The sequence below is a fragment of the Suricata suricatta genome, chromosome 4 (assembly GCF_006229205.1).
Source record: "Suricata suricatta isolate VVHF042 chromosome 4, meerkat_22Aug2017_6uvM2_HiC, whole genome shotgun sequence".
Taxonomy (NCBI): Eukaryota; Metazoa; Chordata; class Mammalia; order Carnivora; family Herpestidae; genus Suricata; species Suricata suricatta.
In genome coordinates, this window is record NC_043703.1 from 56,304,322 (window position 1) to 56,328,667 (window position 24,346).

General features: G+C 38.7%; 1 protein-coding gene across 1 annotated transcript in view; it reads right to left on the bottom strand.

The window, feature by feature from the left end:
* Positions 1–12,597: 12,597 nt before the first annotated feature.
* SUCLA2 (succinate-CoA ligase ADP-forming beta subunit) overlaps positions 12,598–24,346 on the bottom strand; it is a 47,335-nt gene continuing 35,586 nt past the window's right edge. The window contains exons 7-11 of the mRNA XM_029936741.1: positions 21,281–21,442; positions 21,042–21,184; positions 15,803–15,923; positions 15,261–15,349; positions 12,598–13,377 (exon numbers count right to left, since the gene is read on the bottom strand). Of these exons, the coding sequence (XP_029792601.1) occupies positions 13,303–13,377; positions 15,261–15,349; positions 15,803–15,923; positions 21,042–21,184; positions 21,281–21,442 (590 nt within the window). The 3' untranslated portion in view covers positions 12,598–13,302. The remainder of the gene's footprint in view (positions 13,378–15,260; positions 15,350–15,802; positions 15,924–21,041; positions 21,185–21,280; positions 21,443–24,346) is intronic.

The following is a 24,346-nucleotide window of genomic DNA, read 5'->3' on the forward strand; positions in this document are numbered from 1 at the left end:
CTTGCAAACTAATGGGTGAGATGCTCATTTGACTTTGCCACCTGTGAGGGGTTCATGCCTCATTCCTTCTCACAAGATCTGGTGTTCTTCCTACTCCTATGATGTGTTAGAAGCTTTTTTGGGAATTTGATTATAAAAGCACTATCCAATTATACATGTGGTATCTGAGTCCTTAACCAATACTCCAGCTTTGCTAGAGCTTACCAAGGAGCCTATTTTCATTTGGGGGAGTTATTCTCACCGCCTCCTACCTCAGGGCATAAAATCTATTGTTGGAGCAAACACATTTCAGTTTGGAGGCTTGAGGAGCATGCTCACCATTGTACCTCCCTGGCAGATTCAGACATACTTTGAGTCTGCCCTCAGTTCCTGCCCACGTCAGAGAATGCTTTAGCCCTGAAGTCACAGACCTCTCCAGTCTGGGAGATTAAAGGCTGTGCATAAGCAGGGAAGAGCAAAAAGAAAGTTAAAGAACAGAGAAGAAAAGTAGGCCACTGGAAGAAAAGAAGGGAAAGGGACATGTCCCAGGAGCTGCCCCTGCTCAAGTCCTAGATAAGGGGACATTTCTCAACTGAGGGGACATTTCTCAACTGAGGGGACATTTCTCAGCTGAGTTTAGGGTTCTTCCAAAAACGGTTATTAAATAACAGAATATTCTAAATCCTAACATCACTTCCACTTCAAAGTCAGCAAGGTGTAGAGAAGGTATGTAGAAGTATGGTATGAAAAACATAGATTTTGAAGTTAAAAGACCCACTTCCAGTAACAGACTCTTACACTTACTTAAGCCACTCAGCCCTCTTTGCATCTCCTCATCTGCTCGTTGTCCTCATCTGCTAAATGGGGTCACACCTGCCAGTGACATCATAGTGAGCACCAAATGACTATGCACATGAAAGTATTCTGGAAACCAATGAACAGAGCAAGGGTAAGTTTTCATTTCAACCACAAGTGGACAGATGGTTAACAGACTTCTACTTCAGGGATTCTGAGAACTAAAGAACAAATACACATGACAAGCAAAAGTGAAATACCATTGATTTACATCTTTAAGTTACATCCACACTCTTGTAGATCTATGCCTATTTCTACACATCAAATAACAAAATGCGGAACCTTAAGAGGAACATGAGCATTTTTCAAATATTTGAAGGGCTTCCATATGAAAGAGGGTTTAGGTGTATCTAGAGTATATCAGAGATAGACCCTCAGACTAGCAGACAAGCTACAGGGAAACAGATATAGGATCAATATATTTCAAATATTTAGGACTGTTTGAAACTGGGATGGCTCCCAGTAAGGGAACAAGTTCCTAGGTGTTTTAAGAGTTTAAATTGAAAGGAACATAAGTGAACTCATATGTGCTTTGTTGGCTTATGTCCCCTACCCCCACCCCCATGTCCAGAACTGTGTTTGGCGTGAAGAAATCACTCAGATATGTTGCACAAAGACATGAGCATATCCTGTGATCACTTTGACTCAAAGACTATGATTTTGTGATAGATGTTCAATAATAATTCTCCATTCTGCAGAGTCTGTGTCAGTTCAGCAGCTCAGCTGGGAGTTTCAAAAGCCATAATCATTTAAAGATCTTCAGGTCAAATTCACAAACCCAGAAGGGCAGCTCTGTGTCTTTAGACAAATGGGTAACAGAAGGCCTGAGCTTATTGTTACACCGAGAGTGTGGGATGGAAAGCAGATAAAATAGTCAAGCCTACACAAATCTACCAACAAAATCAAATGAGATTGAGGAGAGGAGAAGGTGCTATTCAGGTTGAGTTCCAAGAGACTCTGCAGTACGGAACATTCTCCGGCCCATCTCTGTATCTCTAATACTCCGCACAGTGTCTGGTACAAAGTAGTCGCTTAAAAACCATCTGCTGCATTTAGTTAAACTGGAATTTATATCTGACAATCACTAAATGATTTGTCATCTCTGTTCTCATTAGGTTCACATTCAGTTCTATCTTTATTCATATGCTTATTTTTATTTCATTGCATGTCTTTCTCCCCAGTTACATTATGAATACCAAGAGGGATCATGCCTCTTACTTATCGCTGTAGCCACTGTAACCCTGGTACACTGTATGGCACATAGGAGGTGCTCTATTAATATCTGTTGGATGAACTGAATGAACACTGGAAGTAGATCCTGAAATAATTATGGAGATGACAGAATTCTAGAATCACAGAATCTTTCCAGTAGAAAAGACCTTGGTAATCCTTTCAGTTGCTTATTATCAAGTATTCCCATTTAGGCTGAACAACTTTTAAAAAATCAAACAATTTAGTCTATGTAAAGCAACAATAAATGCAATCGCAATATCAAGGATATTTCTTCTAAAATGATGTTCAAGAATATTTATGAGAGTCCTAGCAAAAATTCAGCTTCAAAGTTCTTTGAGGGAAACATGTTACCTGTCTACACTTCCATCCTCAGATTTCAGTCAATCCAGGGGTTGCAGATTAGCTAAATTAGTCCTCTTCTCTGGGCAACATATTTGGGTTTCCCTTCCCATTGCCATCTCCCCTGGGGGACAGGCTGGGCAGGGAAAAGAAACCAAGCCAATCACGGGGCATGAATTTGTCAGCTTTTATAAAAGCCACGGGTGAAGCAGTGTCGGTACTTGGTGCCTCCACGGTTGTCTCTTGGGAGCTTTTCCACTGAGTCATCTTTATCTCTTCACTCAGAGCCGTTTGCTTTTACCCCTGAAGGTTCAAATGTCTATTAAAGCAGTGCTATTCAAAGTATGGTCCCTGAATCTATTTGTGACCAGTGGGTGACAAATTAAGAACTTAACACCAGCTCATAAATCAAAACACTGAAGCTTCCTTCATTGGAAAAATTTTGCTGCCAAGACAAAAATATTTATATATTTATCAGGTGAACTACACTGTGACGTAATTGATGTACATCCTGGCAGAAGATCCTTACCTGGCTGCAAATCAGTAACAAATAAGCCAGAGACTGGCACTTTCAGTAGGCTTACGCTAGGCATAAAACAATCACTCTTTCCTGGGGGATCTAAAGGACAATAGGAAGCTTCAAACCAGAGGAACAATTCCCTAGGTATGGGTCCTGACACATACACATTATTATTTCTAGATCAGGTGGACACAGTATTTGAGGTTTGGGAGGAAACCACTGAAATGGGGCATTCAGACATGACCAAGTCTGGTACACAGAAGGTGCATAAAACACTATCTACTCATTTTCTCCTACCCCTGCCCCAATCCATTGTTTTTCAAAGGACTACTTGCATTAGAATCACCTAAGAAATTTATTAAACCTGGGTGTTGCCATGTCCCCTGTATTAGAATCTCTGGTTAGAAGACCTAGGAAACTACATGCTTAACAGACATCCAAAAGTTTTTTATATACACCACAACCTGGGAACCATTGGACTAGGTCAACTGAGACTGCAAAAAAGACCTTATTGTTCATACAATTTTACAGCTGCCAAAAAACAAAAGCCAAAAGTGGGCATTAAGTAAGAATTCTTTTGTCTTCGCACATCTATTTCAGAAAATATGTGACTACAGTGTGGCTGATCAACTAATGCAAATACTGCTCACACAGTAAACAGGCTTTGCCCTCCAGTCTATCATTTAAGAATTAAAATGACAGGAAACAGATATATAGGAATAAAAGAAGTTTTACAACTTGTGTGCAGAGCCCTACTAATGAAATTAAGACCTCAAGGAATGACCAAGGCATGCAGTTTTTGTACTTGTTGGACAAAGAGACAATAAATTTGTGAGGAATTGACAAGATAAAAGAAAATAGATGTTTGGGAGCTTTAATTAGTAAGAAATTCTAACCAGAATTTGGGCTGAAGTAGATTAGTCAAAAAAATAAAGTAACAAGGTTTGTTTCCACAGGTTTCTCGGCTTTAAAGTTCCTATCTCTGGTGATAAGGAGGTCTTTTTTTTTTTTTTTTTTTTTTTACCACTTAGTTCAGGGAGGGTACATTTCATGGAAAATTGACTTTTGCTTTCAGGGGAACTAAAGAGAGTCTATTGGTCTTTGCATTGGCTGTTTCTTAACTCTTATTTAAAGTAATCAATAAGCCAAGGTGGCATATTTTGGGGCAGCCTGCCCTTGCCCCATGTAAAACTGCCATGAAGCCTCATAGGATTCTTGACTCTGGGTAGCCCATTTCTCAGTACAATACTGAATTTCAATTATGTTGACTTGAGGAACAATGAATGCTTTGGTTTTGATTTCTTATTTTAACAGAACGCCCTCATCTTAGAAGTAGCCTGGGTTTGAACCAACGTTTTTCTCAGCGAGGAAATTTCAAAATAATGGACTTCCTTCAAATAACATTTCTCTCACAAGTCGCATAACTGCCTGGCATGCCAGACTCTGCTCAAGAAACAGCGCAGTGGCACTGCTAGAAGTTATACCATCTGGCACTGCAGTGACAATGTAAAACGGGATATCAAATTTCAAAATCCCCTCACTGTACTGCCTTATCCACAACTATACCTCTAGGAGGCGCCTGAGTGGCTCAGTAGGTTAAGCATCAGACGCTGGATGTCGGCTCAGGTCGTGATCTCACGGTTTGTGGGATGGAGCCCCGCAGCCCGCTGGCTCTGTTCTGACAGTGCAGAGCCTGCTTGGGATTGTCTCTCTCCTTCTCTCTGCCCCTCCCCTGCTCACGCGCTCTAGCTCTAAATAAATAAACATTAAAAAAAAAACAATGATACCTCTATAAGATAGGCACTAGACCAAGTGCTATACCATAAAAATTATATTTGCCTGTTGTGACATTAACGCTCAGCCAAGCAACAGATCTCAGTACACAGTCAAGTACACCAGAACAGGCATCAAGGGCAGAGCCTGAACCACAGGGGTGAACACCAAAGAAAGGAGCCAGAACAGGCACCCAAGATCAGGAACACTGGGTCTGCCAGGTAGCAAAGTCAGATACAGTCTCTTATCTGTTCAGTGGTCTCTGCAAGGCTGAATGCTTCACGCTAACTTACAATACCAAACACATGAGAACCAACAGCCTGGGCAAGTTAAATCTCTGGTTTTTGAAAAGTTGACTGATAATGAAAAGTCTCTCACAAGTTGAAAACATAGTTCATATCAGCTGAATCATACTTTTTTTTAAAGATTATTTTTTAGAGAGAGAGGGAAAGAGCACAAGCAGGAGAGGGGCAGAGAGGGAGGGAGACACAGAATCTGAAGCAGGCTCCAGGCTCTGAGCTGTCAGCACAGAGCCTGACACGGGGCTCGAACTCATGGACTGAGAGAACATCGCCTAAGCCAAAGTCGGACGCATAACTGACTGACCCACCCAGGTGCCCCAGAGTCACACTTTTTAAGAAAGCCGGGACCCAGTTGTTTATACTGTTTCTTTGGCTATCACTCTTCAGTTCCTTCCCAGAGTAAATAGTGGATGGCAAACTGACTCCCAAACGCAGAGGGACAAGGAGAGACTGAAGAAAGGGACAGGCCGCTCCAGACTGGTACGTGTCTGTCTCGATAAGCAAGGGGACTTACTTACAAGGCTTATCTTGGGGAGACGAGAAGATACTCACACCTGCCTGCCACAAGCTTTAAAAAGTTTATATAGAGGCTTGCACTGGGTTCAGTCACATGTTCAGTCCAGATGGTCTCAATTACACATTGCTTTCTCAAGGCGGCGTCCTTGAAAATGACTCCAGCTGAGGGAATGGCTAACAGGCAGAAGGTACCTTCCAAAGATGGGGAGCAGGTGAGGAGCCTCTGATGGCCCAGATCTAGTTCAGAGGTCAACCAGTGGTCACGTCCTTTTGTTGACCTCCTCTAGCAGTAAGAAAAGAGATCAGATACAAAGACTTGGATCGCTGCCTCTCCACTTCATGAGAGTTATGACACGCCAGACACAAAGCAGATCATTACTCAGACCAATATTTCCATTTCTTCCTTACCACCCCATCTGATGTCAAGTATTATGACTTATTTTTCCTCCAGAAGATCTGAATCATCAGAACCAGGAATTTTCCACTTTTCACACACAAACACTGATAGCTTTGATAGCTAAATAACCAAAGGGGAAAACAGGGCTTCACCTGCCACACCCTGTTATGGTTTTCAACACTTTCCTACGTCCTACTCCAAGTAAAAGTTAAATGAAAAGTGTCCCTGCAAATACTAGTTTTATATACACCTAAGAATATACAAGAAATTGGTACCTGATAAAGATGGCACTCCAAAACTGGTGGGGAATGGGAGAAATAACAATTAGTGTTTGGGAAACTGGCCAGCCATTCAGGGAGAATTAAAATTTGCATTCATACCTCAAGCTCAGAACTGATGCCAAAATAAATGCAGCCTTTAAAATTTTTTTTAATGTTTATTTATTTTTGAGGGAGAGACAGAATGTGAGTAGGAGAGGGGCAGAGAGAGAGGGAGACACAGAATCCGAAGCAGGCTCCAAGCTCTGAGCTGTCAGCACAGAGCCTGACCCGGGGCTCAAACCCACAAGCTGTGAGTTTATGACCTGAGCTGAAGTCGGACGCTTAACTGACTGAGACAACCAGGTGCCCCTAAGTGCAGCCTTTTAAAATATATCATGAAAAGCAGAAACCATAAATATTGATACATTTGTTTGCATTAAAGATGACACATGTTAAGGATAAATACTATATGATTCCACTTATGTGAGCTATCTCAAATAGTCAAAACCATAGAAACAGATTAGAATAGTGGTTGGCAGGAGCTGGAGGGGAGGGGAAAATGAGGAATTGCTACTCAAAGGGTATAAATTTCAGTTATGCAAGATGAGTAAGTTCTAGACATCTGCTATACAACCCTGTCCTGTAGCAAACGATGCTCTATGTGCACTTAAAAATCTGTTAAGAGGCTAGATCTCATGTTAAGTGTTCTTACCACAATTTTTAAATATCACATGTGATAAAGCAATATATAATAGGCAAATGCTTAATCTCAAATATGCAAAAAGTTCTTAAATATGAGTAAGAATGAAGTCAATAGAAAAATACTTGAAGAACATGAAATGGAAGTCACACACATACACACACTCTCCTGCACAAATGACTAGTAAACAGATGAAAGCCTCACCAACATTAAACAGGAAAGATTGGTCTTTTGCCCATTAGAATTAGCAATGTGCTGTTGTCAAAGACATGAAAAACCTGTTATGCACAGTGAATGGGAGAGTAACCGGTACGGATTTTCTGCAAAGCAGTTCAGCTACTGCCATGAAAATGTTAAGTATAGTTATGCTTTTACACAGCTATTCCACTTAGGGGTTTTTATCTGAAGGAGAATTTATGTACCAGAGCATTCACCTCTTTCACTCAGAACATTAAAAAATGTAGAAAACAAATTTCAACAGTGCAAGATTGGGTGTATAGAACAATGTTACACACACTCTCTTGCGTGTGCAGTCATTAAAAATGAGGTAGATGTGTATTGGACGTGATGGAAAGATGCCAAGTGTAAAGATAAGCACCTTGTAGAATTTGATCCTGTTTCCGTAAAAGTACATTCATGTATCTGTGCACATATGCTCATAGAGTAGAGAAGACCGGAATATTTACCAAACTGCTAACAGCTGTTATCTCTCGGTTCTGCTGTTGCAACGGATTCTTACTTGTACTTTATGTATCAGCGGCGTTTTTGTTTTTACAATGAGTGTGTGTCATTTTCACTGAAACAATGGTCTCTTTTTCTAAAACGAGGCTGGTTTTATCAAACACATATATCAGAAACAGAATAAAAATATGCTTTTTGGCTTTTAGAACTGATCATAGGAAAAACCCTGAACCATGTAAAGTTTGTCTCTCGTTCCCATATTATTAAATGTCCGTCCATCACCCTGGAACTATCGCCCTGAAATGCATGACTGCAAAGTCTCAACTGGTGGTCAGTCAACTCCTACCAAAGACATGGACAATGTTCCTGTCAAATGAGCAACATACAAACCAGACATGAAGCTTGGGCCATCCCGGCCCATTCACTACACACCTGTTTCCTCAACTGATTTTCTATATTAACATTGACTAGACTCCAGGGTACAGCAGTCTGTGGCTTTTTTGATTGATGGTAATTGCTTCACAAATTTACAAAGCTGTGAATACTATCGTATCAACTATAAACTATTCAGTGCTGAGCCTCACAACCCTACATATCTGTTTACGTCCTACATCCTCACAACTGGATGTGATGGAGCTTTTCTCAGTCCTACTCAAAATATAATCTGTAGACTGATGCTGATCTGATCCACAAACAGTTCTCAAATCTGCAAGAGAAAAGCAGATAAAGACTAAGCACTTGGAAACTTTGTAGCAATTTGAAGTTTTATGCTGTTGAATGAAAATAAAGAATTGAGGTCATGCTTTGTATGTTTTTAAAAATTCACTTTTTCTAGTAATTGTTTTTATTGTACTTTATAAAAGAATCACTATATGGCAGATTAGAAAAATCTAAATTTCTAATTTTTACAAAATGGCCCTTCACCTCAGTTTGAGAGGAGTTGGCTTTTATAACTAATATGCACTAGTATGAATGTTAGTATATTAAGTTTCCTACTGCTGCTATAACAAAGTGCCACCAATTTAGCAGCCTAAAACAACACAAATTTATTATCTCAGTTCTGTAGTCAGAAGTCCAGATAGGCTTTGCCTGGTTTCTCTGCTCAAAATCAATGTGTCAGCCAGCTATGCTGTCATAAGAGGCTCTGATAAGAAGCCACGTCCAAATGCATTCCAAATGTTAGCAAAATCACGTTCCTTTTGGCTGTAGGACTGAGATCCTCATTTTTTTGCTGGCTGTCAGCTGAGGGCTGCCCTCAGCTACAGGCCGCTGTGATCCTTGCACGTGGATTCCTACACCTCAGAAGCAGCAATAGTACACTGAATTTTCCTCATGTTGGAATCTCTCTTGCTTCCAGCTGGAGAATCTTTTAAGGCCTGATGATGAGACTCGGGCTTGCTATAGACTTAACATGTGTGCCTCCAAAATTCCTACACTGAAACTTGGTACCCAGTGTGGATATTATTAGGATGTAGGGCCTTTGGGAGATGCTCAGATCATGAGGGTGGAGCCCCGAATGGTATTAGTGCTCTTTTAAGAGGCCTCGTAGACTTCCCTGGCCCTTTCCTTCTACCATGTGAGGATACGGTGAGAAGGCATCGCCTATCAACTAGGAAGCAAGCTCTCACCAAACACCAAAGCCAGGGCTTTGAGATCTTAGACTTGCCAGTCTCCAGAACTGTGAGAGAGAAATTTCTGTTGCTTATAAGCCCCCCAGTCTCTGGTATTTTGTTGTAGAAGCCCCAACGGAGTAAAACAGGCCTACAGAGATAATCGAGGATCATCTCCCTATTTTAAGATCCACAGCCTTAATCACAGCTGCAATATCCCTTTGCCATACAATGTGACATGTGCATAGTTTCCGGGGATCGGGGTGCAGATAACTGTGAAGTGACTGTGACTCTGCCCTAATGGACAGGTTCAGGTGAAGTCCAGGGATCTCACATATTTGCTGGTTCATGTAGGTACAGCCTAAAACCAGAGGAGTGAAAGCAGTCACGACGAAGTGACAGAGGAGGTCATGTGAAGTGTGCTGCTGCCTGCACCGCCAGTGAGAAGGTCAAGGGAAGGAAGGGAAGTGGGGGTGGCTTGCACGACGGTACCCCCTCCCCACGAAACATGAAGGGGAGGCAATACATGGGAAAGCAACAGTGTGCACACAAGACTGGAAGACACGGAAAGTAGAAAGCAGCTGGTTACTTGTAAAGCAGCAGAAGTTGTTCATAGTCTTCTTATCTCCTTCTGAGGCAAAGACACGAATAACAGAGATCCTCAATCGTCCTCAAAGTGGAAAACGAAGCTGACAGAGCTGGATTTTTTAAAAGGAGAACACAGACGGCCATAGAGACAATCCTGAGAACATTCAGACGGGGCGGCAAAGGGCTGGCGCTCAAGGACGCCTGGCTTGGTTACCCTAAGTCCCTCCCTTGCCCAGTCCTCTCTCCAGGCTGTCACCTGGGACCCCAACTTTTAAATAATTAGTATCGTATCCCTTCACCTTCACCTCTTCGTTTTAAATCAAATTTTAGACAAGTGAATTACCAACCTTTTATTCTTTTCCTCATTTTACAGTGTGAACCTCTAAATCTTGGATTCTTTACTACCACCCAATAAATCACACAAATTTGAAAACTGATTTTCCCACAGGTCTTATCTCACACCCTTCCTTGTGTTTCAACAAAAGAGCACGATTGTAATTACAGTACTCCTGCCCCCAAGCCTGCTAACATTTACGCCAATGATCTTAAGATTTCTTTAAATAGAATTGTTTGCCAGACAGAAACAACTTACCAAAATATTTTTAAAAAATTAAAAGCTTCAATGTCCTGCTGGGGTTGTTGGGGTTGTACAGCCTGCTTGCCTTCCTTTCTTCTTTTTCTTCTTTTCTTTCCTCCTTCCCTTTGTTTTTATTTTAACGTGTTTTCCCCTCTTAATGTGTGGATTTCCAAAATCCCATCGGCTACAAAGTATGAATATCTATCAGGCTTGGTATCCTAGGCTCGGCTGTAAGGCTGATACTACAGTCAAAATTGGTTACCTTCTTTGTAGGAAGTGGAGTTGTTTATATGGATTTACTCAACTGTAATGGAAAGAATTCAAATGTTAAAGTAGGCTTTTTTTTTTTCCACAGGAAGCAGGTAGGGCTGTAGGGATGGAGTATCAAGCCTGTAAAAAGAATACTCAAGGGTGAACGGATGCTTGGGGGATGCAGTGGGAGGGGGTCCAAGTAGCTTCCAGGCGGTGGCTTCCACTCCCCATTCTCCTCACCCCCACATCCTCCCCACCATTACACTCCTGTCATTCTTACCAAGTTGTTACACCATGTCAGTGTCACTAGATACTGTTTCAATTCCACAGACTTCTTGGCTGTATTTGCCACCATTGATCACTCTATCCTTGAAACAATCCATTCCTTGCCTTCCCTGATAAATGTCCCTGTGGTTCTCCTGGGCCCACCACTGAGGCAGGGTTTCACCACGGCACCCAAGGCACTCTCCTTGCCTGCAAGCACCAGAAGCCTTCCCAGCTCCCAGATTCTCCCTACAACCTTAGTCTTTGCTCCGAGTTAACTCAGCAACCAGCTTGCTCTTTCAGCTTCCCAGTGTAAATTGTGATGGTTTTAAAATATGTTTGGTAAACTCTTTGATGCTTGTCTCTTCAAGAACAGAGCTGAATTCCTCTCCTCTTGTGGACTGGACTCAGTGACTCATTTCTAACAAAGAGGGTGGCAGAAGTGACAATGAAACAAGAACATAAAAAAAATCTGAAATTAGAACACAAAAGGCATTATGGCTTCCAACCCTTCCTTGTTCACTTGGATCACCTGCTCTAGGTGAAGCCAGCTACCATGTCACAAGGATGTTAAAGCGGCCCTGTAGACAGGCCCATATGGGGAGAGACTGAGGCCTCTGGCCAACAGCCAGGTGAGTGGCCCCCTGGAAGTAGGTCCTCCAACCCTGGTCAAGCCTTCCAAGGACTATGGGAGCAAAACCACCTAGCTAAACTGCTTCCAAATCACTGACCCACTGAAACTGTGAGATAGTAAGTGTTGTTTGAAAATCACTACGTTGTAGGGTGATCTATCATGCAAGTCTAGTAGCTGAAACACCAGTACTACCAACGACTATATTATATCCTCTCCAAAATACCAAGCATTGTTTTAAATTCCTGACTAGCCCCCAACTAACACAAAATGCCAATCTCTTCTCATCATTGGCTGGCATTCTATGGAATAATATTTTTTTAATTAAAAGCCAAAGTTTTGGACTTAAAACTTTATCACAACTTTCAATAGTTTTATGGCTCTAATTTAGTCTCTTAATCTATGAGCAGGAAAGACTAATAGATAATGATATATGTATAGTTGACTTGAATATTTTATATATCCTTTTTATATACTTTCTCCCTCTCCCTCTACCACCCAGTGTCCTTCTCTGCCTCTGTCTCCCTCTCCCCACTAAATAATTCTAGTCAGGATGAGAAAGGAGATAAGGAAAATGAGATACACTAAAATTTAAAAACTTGTCCAAAGTCATATAGATGAAACCAGACACACTGCTTTCAAACTTTGTGCTCATAATCCCTGTGCTATGTAGTCTCTCATAATGTCTGTGTGTGTGTGTAATGGTCACACATTAAGAACATCAAAATAGGTAGAAGTCCTTATTTTCACCAGTATAGTTACATAGTCTACTGCTCAACTGGTATTTCCATCCGTGGTACCTACACTGTGAATCACACAATATTAACACATTAACAGTTAAATATCAACTGTTCTAAGCAATGAACAAAAGACTGATACATACACGCACACAAGGACACAAAGGAAAACCTGTGGTTGTTTTTTTTTTAAAGATGGTACTAGATGGTTCACACATAAACATCAGAATTCAGGGGAAATATTTGTAGGCAGCTCCATAATATGTAATGTCATGCCCTAGTACATGATTTACAAATCAGTTCCTTGGAGATGTTTAGTGCAATGATGAACACATCACCATCTACTGTGTTTACTTAGAAAAGGAAAAAGAAAAAAAAATTAATCCACATCACATTGGGAGACTTTTATTAATTTAAACTGACATTATTAATTTTGTCTGCCAAGTCCTTAGTGAATATACCTTTATTTGATACAAACCTACAGGTTCTTATCAATACCACAGGATCATGAAAACTTACAGTAATCAGTGTTTTGTAATGATTAAAACAATGTTTAAATAACAAGTTACTTTACTGAAGTACTTAAAAGAATATTTTGGGGAGTGTTTGAAGGCTCTGTTTATAAATAGTAATTGATATATTTAGATAGGTATTTGGTTCTGAAGATAAATACTTCTTATATAAAACATTGTTTTAATACATTGCTCTACTAATGAGGCTAGTTATTAGATATATTTCTAGAGCTAAAGAATAAAGCTTTATCTTCATATTTAATTTATTCATAGGACTCTTATCAATGAAGAATGTTTTATCTAACAATAAACCAGCATATTGCAAGTGACATTCTGTAGAAGTAAAAAAGAAGGTTGCAACAAAAAAAAGAGATCACTGCGTTATACATTCTTTATACAAACAGCCCACTCTGAACAGAATTAAATGCAGAGCAAATGCTTTTACAAGTTTTTGTGCCGAGCTGGCAATTACAGTCTTCACACAATCGAGAGAAAAGGAACAATAAAATACAGAACACAGTATTTTTAACGATTATCGCACATTTAAAACCTTCAGCCATCCTGTGTGTTCTCGGATCAGATTGGCAACTGAAATTTCACGTCCACCTGGGCTTGCTTGGCTAAAGTCACTATTTCAGAGAGCTTTACAACCTAAAAGGAAAAAACAAAGCATCTTTTATCTCTTCTTTTCATGAAACCATAAAATGAGAACTACTGATGAATATGAAATTAATGCACGTTAACTCTTTTTCATTTAAAGCATCTGGACTATTCTGACATTGTTATAAATCACTTCACACTCATAACCATTTGCCACTCTTGAAGAACAGTCAAATCTGACACTATTCACAACTCATGCCTCAGTTCAATATCTTCTGATTTTATATATGTTCCAATTGAAGATGTATATATATTTTATACACATTACAATTGAATATATATGTATAATACATGTATATATCTCTTCTTTATTGCCTAAATTATTTTCTCTTTTAAAGATGAAAACTGTGATTGTCTTAGCTGGATGCCACACAATGCAAAGCACATCTAAATGAAAATCTGTTTAAATAATATGTATACACCTTAACTTGCAATATTGGGATAGGAGCTTGGATCTAGGGAGTTAGTCAGTATTTTACTTTTTGTCAAGCTGAATTCCAATGTTGTCTCTATATCTAAGAATGGCTAACTAGTACCATACAAAATATAACACAAAATACAAGGTCAAAAAACAAACAACAATTTCAGCTTCTCTCCTGCCCAAGAGAGTAGTAAAGAGAAGGTTTTAAAGTTAGGTCCCTTGGGTTCAAATCCCATTCTGATGTGTATGACATGTGATCTTGATGAATAAGTTAATTTATTTAGCCCCTGTGTCTACATCTATAAAAACAGAAATTATATAACCAAATTTGTAATGAGATAATACCTGAAGAGAAAGTTGAGCATTGCATGCAGAGTAATAAATAGCAGAAGCTGCTACTATCATCATCATCACCACATTCACATTAATACTATTATAACCTCCACAATCTCATAGTCAATAGAAAAGCACTAGTCACAAATTAAACCAAGGAAAGAATCAAAAGTTCTCATTTTAAAACACCTCTTTGTCTACTATGGAGTATGCTCCAAGATAGATTTTTAGGTAAAAGAAATGAGGTAAAATACATGTTACCATCAAATAATGTAAGAAAGTGGAGATACAGTCACACACATATACACACACATTATTTGCTTATCATGTTAAAAATTGGAAGGACGAATTAAAAACCTCTTTTAAAAAACGGTTATGTGTAGGGAAACAAGAAACAGGAATAAGTATAAAAAGCTAGATTCTCTGAATATACCATGTTTTATAGCTTCGCCTTTGGAACCATGTAATATCTTTGGAACTAAGTAATATAAATATATATATAATGCCTTTGGAACTAAGTAATATAAAACAAAAAATCCTTTACAAATAAATAAATTATGGGGCGCCTGGTGGTTCTGTCGGTTAAGCATCCGACTCTGGACTTCAGCTCAGGTCATGAACCAGGGTTGTGGGATTGAGCCCTGGGCTGGCTCAGGCACAGGGCTGAGCATGGAGCCTGTTTAAAATTCTCTCTCTCCTGTTCCCTCTTCCCTTCTCCACCCCCCACCTCCCATGTGCATGTATGTGCGTACTCTCTCTCAAACAAACAAATAAATAAAACTAATTTAGATTCTAAAATAAACCAGCTAATACTGCTAACAATGATCATGTGTTTCAGCTAAATATTAGGAGCACTGGACCCCCTATACCTATCACCTATTGCAATTTTTTTTTTAATTTTAATGTTTATTTTTGAGAGTGAGAGAGAGAGAGATAGAGAGACCGAGAATCTGAAGCAGGTTCCAGGGTCTGAGCTATCAGCACAGAGCCCGATGCAGGACTCAAACTCACAAGCCATGAGATCATGACCTAAGTCAAAGTCGGAGGCTTAACCAACTGAGCCACCCAGGTGCCCCACACACTTTGCAAATTTGTCCTTAGATTAGCATAGCCTGTTTACCATTTTAGCAGCTTCATCCAAGTCATCACAAGCAAGAATTTTAAGTCCACTGTCTGTTATCAGTGCCTTAGCATCATCGACTCTTGTACCTGGAAATGATTTATGCAAATACAAAGATATTTTAGATATTTATGCAAAATCATTGAAAATGACTGTTACAATATGAAATTTCAACATAGGAGTACTTCCATTATTTAATATAAGTGCTTCTAAAACCAAAGAAAATACTGTAAAAGTCTGGAGTTACCTCATGAAATATCTTGGCTTACCACATCATTGGTAACTCAGGAAAGTCATTATTCAAGGCAAAGCACAACAAATAAATAATGTGCCAAATTATACCAAGCAAAACTATAATTATTTTTGCCCCATGTCAGAAATTTTTTAAATCCACATTTAAGAAATTTCCTATTATGTTACATTTATTTAAAAGACATAGCTATTTGAAAACTATATTTTAAATGAACTGAACTCCTTGGAATTCGGGTCTTTTAAACAACTGGGAGTTCAAGGAACAACTACAAGATATCTTTCACACTCACCTTGTAACCGTACCACAATAGGTATTTTAATTTCCAAATCCTTTACTGCCATAACGATGCCTTGTGCAATAACATCACACCGCATGATTCCTCCAAAAATGTTAACCAGAATAGCCAGTACCTGTGAATAAAATGTTTTTTGTAGATTAAAACTTAAAAAGCAAGGAATAGGTATCCTTCCTTCCCAGGAAAATACCAGTGTCTGTGCCTTATGATACAAATTAATTCCATGGTAACATTTTCAGAAACCATCATTCTCTCTGTAGCTGTCATCACTAAAATGTATGCAGTCCACCACCCACTAGAACTTAATCTCCCCAAGCTGGTTAATTTCAACACCTGGCTCCTATTCTCTTGTCTCCTCTCCATATGATAAAGACTTCCTGACTGCATTTACCTGCTTTCTATTAAGCATAGCCATACACCACACCAACATGACCGCCCCAGATCATGATTTAAGATAATGTCACATGCAAGATCTCCAATTTAGTGTTCACTACCTATCATTTGTTATTTATCCCCATCAACTCAACCAGCTTCTCAAACAAACAACGAGCTTCTCAGAATCTCAAAATCACTCAACTTCTGAATACTCACTCCTGCCTACACTTCACATCCAAACCTAAATACCTGTTTGGATCAGCATTTTTTCATCTTCACTGATAAGTCTGAATCACTGTTCTTCAGTAACTTCTTCTCCAAAAATCTTTTTTATTTTTTAAAGAGTCTTAGTTCAGGAGTACCTGGGTGGCTCAGCTGGTTGAGCCTCAGACTCTTGGTTTTGGCTTGTGTCATGATCTCACAGTTCATGAATTCAAGCCCCACATCGGGCTCACTGCTATCAGCATGGAACCTGCTTCAGATCCTGTGTCCCCTCTCTCCCTACCCCTCTCCCACTCAGGCTCTCTATCAAAAATAAAACATTAAAAAAAGTCTTCATTCATCTATAACAGAGCTTCCAACTAGTGAGATACAAGCAATACAAATAGGTTACTGACATTCCAAGATATTGCTCCAGTCTATCTACCCTTAGGGCAGCTAAGAAGGTTCTGGGACAGTGGCCTCTGACTATAAGCAACCTTCTCTATCTATCGCCTATACTCCTTTGAAATACCATTTTCTGTTAATGACAGGACATTAAAAAGGTTGAAACACACTGAACTATGCTATGCATTCCTTATCTTTACCACTCTTATTTCTAGACCTTTAAGAAATGAAGAAATAGACTAAATTCATGATGACCTGGGCACCCTCTTATCTCCCTCCCTCCCACCTCATTCTGAATAGCTTCAATTCATATCACAAGCATCATCTAACACTCTGGACTTAAAGTTACTGGATCTCTACCATGTCACTTTTACCTCCAGTCTATTTCAACTAATTCCCACCAAAGCCAAATCCTTGACTTGAAAATGAATGTTTCTAGAAGATCAACTACATAAATAGCACTCTCTGCTCAACCTCCTCTCCTTTTGCCTATTACCTCTAACTCCATCAAAACCCATTAGAACTCTCTCGACCTTATCCTAATTTCCCAGACTCTCAGCTCTCAGCAGATCTTTCTTCACTACAGAGCCCACAACTTGTGGCTCAGCAATCCAATGATACTGTTCACTGCATTCCTAATTCCTCTATACCTTTCCTCTGTCAAGACCAGTATGCCTCTGCCATCCCTTCAAATAATGCGCTATTGGATGATTTCAACCAATCAGTGTACTTGTTCCAACTTCAAGGAAAAGCAAAAACAATTAGAACAAAACAACAACCCTGATACACTACTATAACCTGAAGGGCAGCACAATGACTCTTCTTCATCAGCAACCCTTTCTCTACTGGTCTGCCTCCAACCTCTCACTTTCCTCCTAAGTCTCCTATCCCACTTCAAGGCTCTAATTTTTAGCATATGATCTTCCTTTCTCCAATGACACCTCAAAGAAGGAGTTGAAAACTAATCTCATCCCTTTATTACTGAGTTGTATCTCCTCCAGATCTTCACTCCGTTAATTATATTCACTCTCTTCTTCATCCTCAAATCTCTTCTCTCTCCGGCTAGAAACAGTTCACCTACCTGGTCTTCTAAACAAACAAGCAAACACACACACACACTAACCACCTCCATTCAGCGGCTAACACTGTTCTTCTGTGCCTTTCAGAAAAAATATCCTGGAAAGGTAATCTCCCCTGGATGTCTCCATTCCCTCAATTCCCAATCACAGTTCAAACTGTTACAACCTGGTCTCTGCCCCCCTCTCCCCTACTATTCTTGCTAGGGTTCCCAGTCATCAGTTCAGTCCTTACTCTGCCTGATCGCCTGATCACTCCTACAGATGGACACTACTGCCCATTCCTTACTTCTCAAAACCCTCCACCTTGCCCTTGGATGTCACCACTTTCTCCTGATCTGCAACTGTCAGTTTCTTTTTTTTCTCTTTTATTGGGTCTTCCTTCTCTATTTAATCCTTCAATTTCAGCGGGGGTGGGGCAGGTGTTAAGGAGTGGGGATAGAAGGTTCCATTTCTTCATTTCCTCATCTCACTAACATGGGTCATCTCACCAACTCCTAACACTTAAACTTTTCTCAAAGTAGTGACGACTCTCAAATATATACCCAACCATTACAGGAAGTAAAGTATCCTTACCACTGACTGCTAGATACAGTCACCACAACCCAAAGTAACACATTCATTCAGAAATACCTATTTCTCTACTTTGCCTCTGACAGCACAAAAGGTATCACTACCCAGTGATTCTCTCCAACCAAAAGTCCTAAAGTTAACCCAACCAACCCTTCTCCGTGGTCTCCCAACAAAAAAAGGGAAAAAATGAATTTAATGATTCTATTTCAGAAATGCCTCTAAATCAGGTTTCTTTGCTTTATTCTTACTGACACTGCCTTTGTCCAGACCTCTTAACATTTTTTAATAAGCAGGTATAACAACCAAATTGATCTCTCCATTTCACCCTATAATAGCAGAGTTATCTTCTTTTAAATATATGTATATAATTAATAAATAAACAAAGAAGCAGGGGATGGAGATATACATATATGTATACACACACACACACACACGATACATATAGACTATGATAAGGGGTTAAAATCCAAACTCCCTAACTACAGATACAGAGATCTTTACAGTGTGGTCTCAATTTTCAACATTAATCATTCATCTAATAATGGCATATTCTTACACATTAGCATCTTATCATTGCATAAACACAGTGGTCTTCTTTGGACTCTATATGCCTTTGTAATTTCTTTGTCTTGCCTAACTCATTCAATTTCTCAAGACGGCTCAAGGAATCATTCATTCAGTGAAGACCACCCTGATGCTCCCAGTTACTGGCTCTGTCTTCTGTTCTTCCACAGCACTACACTCAGTTTATCACCCCAGGCAGACTAGAGATGCCTTGAGCAAAGTGACCATGAATTCCCAAATGCAAGTACAGTGTCCAACACTAAGAGACATAATAAGTATACAGCTACTTCACTGCTATCTACATTGTCTCCTGGGGTTCTGGCCTGTTTCCAAATCCAATGCCCTTCCTGTTAACCCACAACACTGAAAGGCTTCATATGCCCTTCTCTATGATTGTACCTTGACCCTAAAAGCCATACCTAGAAAAATAATTAGAATTCTAGTTCACATTAGTAAGTACTCAAAAGGTAAATAATTAGATAATACTCTGCTTTTTAGAGTTTGTGCCAAAAGAAGCTAGAGAAATACAGTTCCAGTAAGATTTGTTAACTTTTTTTGAATAGTTATTAAACCAGGGAAATAAAGCACTTTTATTTCTCATTTTAGTCAATGTTTTTTATAAAAACTAAATATAGCACATAATTCTATAAGCTCAAAGAATGATAAATTAGATTTTTAAAAACAATTCTAGAGTCTAACAGCACAAATAAAAATGTACATTGTCAGCATCATCAATAATAAATACCTATCAGTGACCTCTATGTGTACCAAGAATTTTTCCAGCCATAGGAAGATGAAACAGTAAGAAATTATCCTTACCAATGAAGAATTCTCAGTTCTAAATTCAGTAAAACTAGTTTCATGGCAGCCACTATCTTATTTTTCCATTAAGTCTTATAAAACCCACATTGGCCACATAGCAGATATACTTCTTTAAAAAATGATTGATAATATGTCTATCTTTTGGATCATGTTTCACATCCTCTGTATTCTGATAGTCATTTATAAAGTCAGAGTTCTAATTTATGGCATATCTATATATGACAGATTTATGAAAACATTAAAATGAGTGTTTTACAAGCACACCTTAGTGAATGCAAAAAGTGGTTCAAGATATGTTAGCCAAAGTGAAATAAGTCAGGCAGAAAAGGACAGATACCGTATGTCTGCACTCAGAGGTCTAACAGGAGAACAGGAGAAACCTAATGGAGGACTATGGGGAGGGGAAGAGGGAAAGAGAGTTGGGGAGAGAGAGGGACACAAAACCTGAAAGACTACTGAATACTGAAATGAAGCAAGGGTTGAAGGGGGAGGTAGAGAGAGAAAAGAGGTGGTGGTAATGGAGGAGGGCATTTGTGGGGAAGAGCACTGGGTGTTATATGGAAACCAATTTGATAATAAACTATTTAAAAAAATATGTTAGCCAAAAATTCAAAATATGTATTTTGAGAGATATATATGAATGCGTGAACTAGATGACAGGTGAATTATTTCTTAATAAAGTTGTTTCTATAAAGATATATAAGCAGACAGAGAGAGGGGACAATAGGAAATGTGAGTATGAGAAAATTACGTGTGTGTGTGTGTGTGTGTGTGTGTGTGTGTTTGTGTGAAATATACAAGAATTAACAAGTCAAGAAAAAATGATCAAGTCAACAGTAACAAAAATTATCTCTGAAGAGAATTTAAAATAATTTTAATTTTCTTCTTTGTAGCTTTGTAGATTTTTGAGACTTCTGGGCTTTTATGGTCAACTAACATCTCCAGAATTTTTCCACAGGAATGGTATCCACACCAGATCACTACCTTTTATAGTATTACCTAATACCATCTAATATATCTTCATCTTGTTTTCTAAATTATAGCGGGAAACTTTATCTTTCTTTTCTAGTTAACTTTTATTGCATTGATTTCAGGAGCGTTTTGCCAAACTAGCAATGTCTTTTGATTTATAATGCTCTACTACTGTAGTGACCACATCTGCTAATTAATCGTTACTTCTTGTCATTCAGATTTTAAAACATAAGCCCCGACCTTACCTTTTTATCTGAAGTGATCAGCTTAAATGCTTCTGTTACTTGATGGACTGTAGCACCACCACCAACATCAAGAAAGTTCGCTGGCGTCCCTCCATGAAGTTTTATTATATCCATTGTGGCCATAGCCAAACCAGCACCATTTACTATCAAGAAGGGAAAATGATTTGCATAAGCAACACACCAGAGAAAAAAGAAACTTAGCTTAGCCAATCCAACTTCAGCGTAACAACACGCAGTACCTAGACAGCCTATATTTCCATCAAGGCCAATGTAGTTGAGATCTGCCTTAGCTGCATCTTTGTCCCTTTCATCTTCCTGGGTCCAGTCCTGTAAGTCAAAGATTTTTTTCTGACGATAAGCTGAATTAGAGTCAAAATTGATCTTTGCATCCATGCACAGCACTGTGAAGGAAGAAAAAGAAAGTGAACTTAATTTTAAGACAGACACAAGAAACTAACCAATAATAGTTCTTAGTTTAGGGGAAATTTAGGTTTTGTTACTTAATGGAAGTATTTCAATTTATGTTCATAATGTGTTCAAACTGTTTATTTAAAAAGAATATTTGGGAATTGAAACTGCTCCACTGAAGTTAGTAGTCCTACATCCACACTAGGCAGATGATAACAGATAAAAGAGAGGAAAAACACCCCACTTCAAAAACACTTAAAATTTGTTTTAAAATTAGCCATCCATGTACCTAGCTAACCCCTTCAGTTGTACCCTGGACCCCAATGCCTCTCATTTACTCAAAGTCATTGTTCCAACAATTCTACCTTTCCTGCATTATAAAGTGCCCCCATTTACCTACTAGCTAAATCCCAACAACTTGTAAAAATGCTGTTATTTTTCCCACCTTAAAAAAAAAAAGAAAAAAATATTTCACCACCTCTTCCCCCTTGCCCTTCTCTTCATATACAGCAAAAGTCCTTGAACAAACTGTCTGCTTAAACCAAGGGTCAGCAAAAAAAACCAATATGGCCCATGCCTATTTGGTATTGCCTGTGAGCAAAGAATGGGTTTCACATTTTTACATATGTTAATGGGTTCTGAAGAAGAAAGTAGAGAAAAGAAAGAAGAACAAAAATATAAAGAAAAGCAGCATTTGTGGCCTACAAAACCTAAAATATTTACATCTGCCAGCCCCTTTGCCTAAACTCATTGTACAACTTTCTCTCCTGCAATCCTCCCTTAAATTCATTCTAATCAGGTTTTACCTCCAGCACTCTACCAAAATGACTCATATGAAGGTCACATCTCCCAACTTCACCTTTCAGTGCTTTATGCCTTCCTCTCTCCAATATAACTACAACATTCTCCTTGTCATACTTGTAAAAGGCTGAAAGAAGTCATCAGTTTCAGTCCAGAAGCCTGCCCAACATGAAACAAAGTTTCAAGTCCAGCTAAATTAACTACAAATAACAATAAAAATCAACATTCTTCCAGAGGAAGATAGAAGAATTTCGTCTCTACACCATATTTTACAAAATGTCCAGATACAACTAAAAATTACTAGATCCATGAAAGAAAAATAGTAAAATGTGACCAATGGTAAAAAGAAAAAGGAGTCAAGAAAAAACAAACCCCAAACGATCCAGATTTAGAATCAGAGGACTGTGAAATTTATTTGAAATATGTTTAAGGATCTGGGCCTGCGTCTCCGGCCCTGGATGAAATATGTTTAAGGATTTAAAGAAAAATATGGCCATAATAAAGGAACAGATAGGTACCTTAGTAGCAAATAAAACTATAAAAAGGAAAATCTAGAATTAAAAAGTATAATACCTAATGAAAAATTCACTGGATGGGCTTAACAACATATTTATTAGAGATATGTCAATGAACTTTAAGATAAACAAACAAGTTATCCACTCTGGGGCGGGGGGGGAAAGTGACCTGGTAAACAGTATGAAGTTATCCAATACATAATATTGGAAGGAGAAGGAAGAATGGGACAGGAAAAAGTATTTGAAAGGAAAAAAAACAGAGGTATCAAGCTAGATTTCTACGTCCAGTAAAAATATTCTTCAAATCAAAAATACTCTCAAAATAAATTTTCAATAAATAAAGACCTTTGTTGAAAGCCGCAAAGATTTCAGCTGCTTGGGTGGAAAGGATGGTAAGGCCTCTCTTACCCGTCATTGGCTAGCCAGCCCGTGCCTCTTGCCACAGACCTTATCAAATTAATAAGAAAAACTATCCATTTTCCTTTGAGTACTATAATAAGCTGAATAATGGCCACCCAACGATACATTAAAACCTGTGAATGTTACCTTATGTTAAAATTTTTACAGATGTGATTAAAATAAGGATCTTGAAAGGAGAAGATTATTCTGGCTTATCTGGAATGGCCCTAAATTACATCACAAGTGTCTGTTTAAGAGACAGGCAGAGGGAAATTGGATACACACAGAAGAGGAATAGGCAATGGACCAAGAAGCAGACTGAAATGGTGATCACAAATCACAGAATACCACAAGTTATAAAAAGCAAAGAATGGAGGCTTCCCTAGAGCCTCTAGAGAGAGCACCTTGAATTCTATGACACTAATTTTGGACTTCTGCCTTCCAAAACTCTGAAAGTAGTATCTGGTTTTTTAACCACTTACTAGTTTGTAGTAATTTGTTACAGCAACCACTGGAAACTAACACGGTTACCAAAGGACATCAACAGAAACTTTGCAGTCTACTGAGGAAAATGTATGTCCGATAAACATGAAAAATTCTCAACATCACAGATAATCAAAGAATTGAAAAATAAGACACGATGTCCTGACTAGCAGTTTGACAGAATTTAAAACCAAGGTAACACTCACTTCTGGCACAAGTAGGCACTGAAATGCATACTCTGTATGTTAGAACAACTTTTCCAGACAACAATCTGGCAAAATATATCTCCAAATGTTATTATCCTGCCCCAATAGTCAAACAAATGTTAAAATACCATTACTCTCAATCCCTAAATTCTACTTCTAAGAATCTATATGAAAGATTTATATACAAATATATATCCATGCTGACAGTGTGGAGCCAATTTGGGGTTCTCTCTCTCCCTCCCTCTCTGTTCATCCCCACCTGGTCTATCTCTCTCCCAAAATAAATAATAAATAAACTTAAAAAAATAAAAAGGATGGTAGGTAATGAGGTTACAGGAGTTTTTTCAAACCTACCTATGCTTCTTGGTACTTTGCAAATTTTCTGTAATAAATATAAAATGCCCTTAATCAGAAGAGAAAAAAAGAGAAACTCCTTCAAAATATATAGAAATGCATACAAAGAAAAGATACACTAAAATACAAAGGGAAAAAA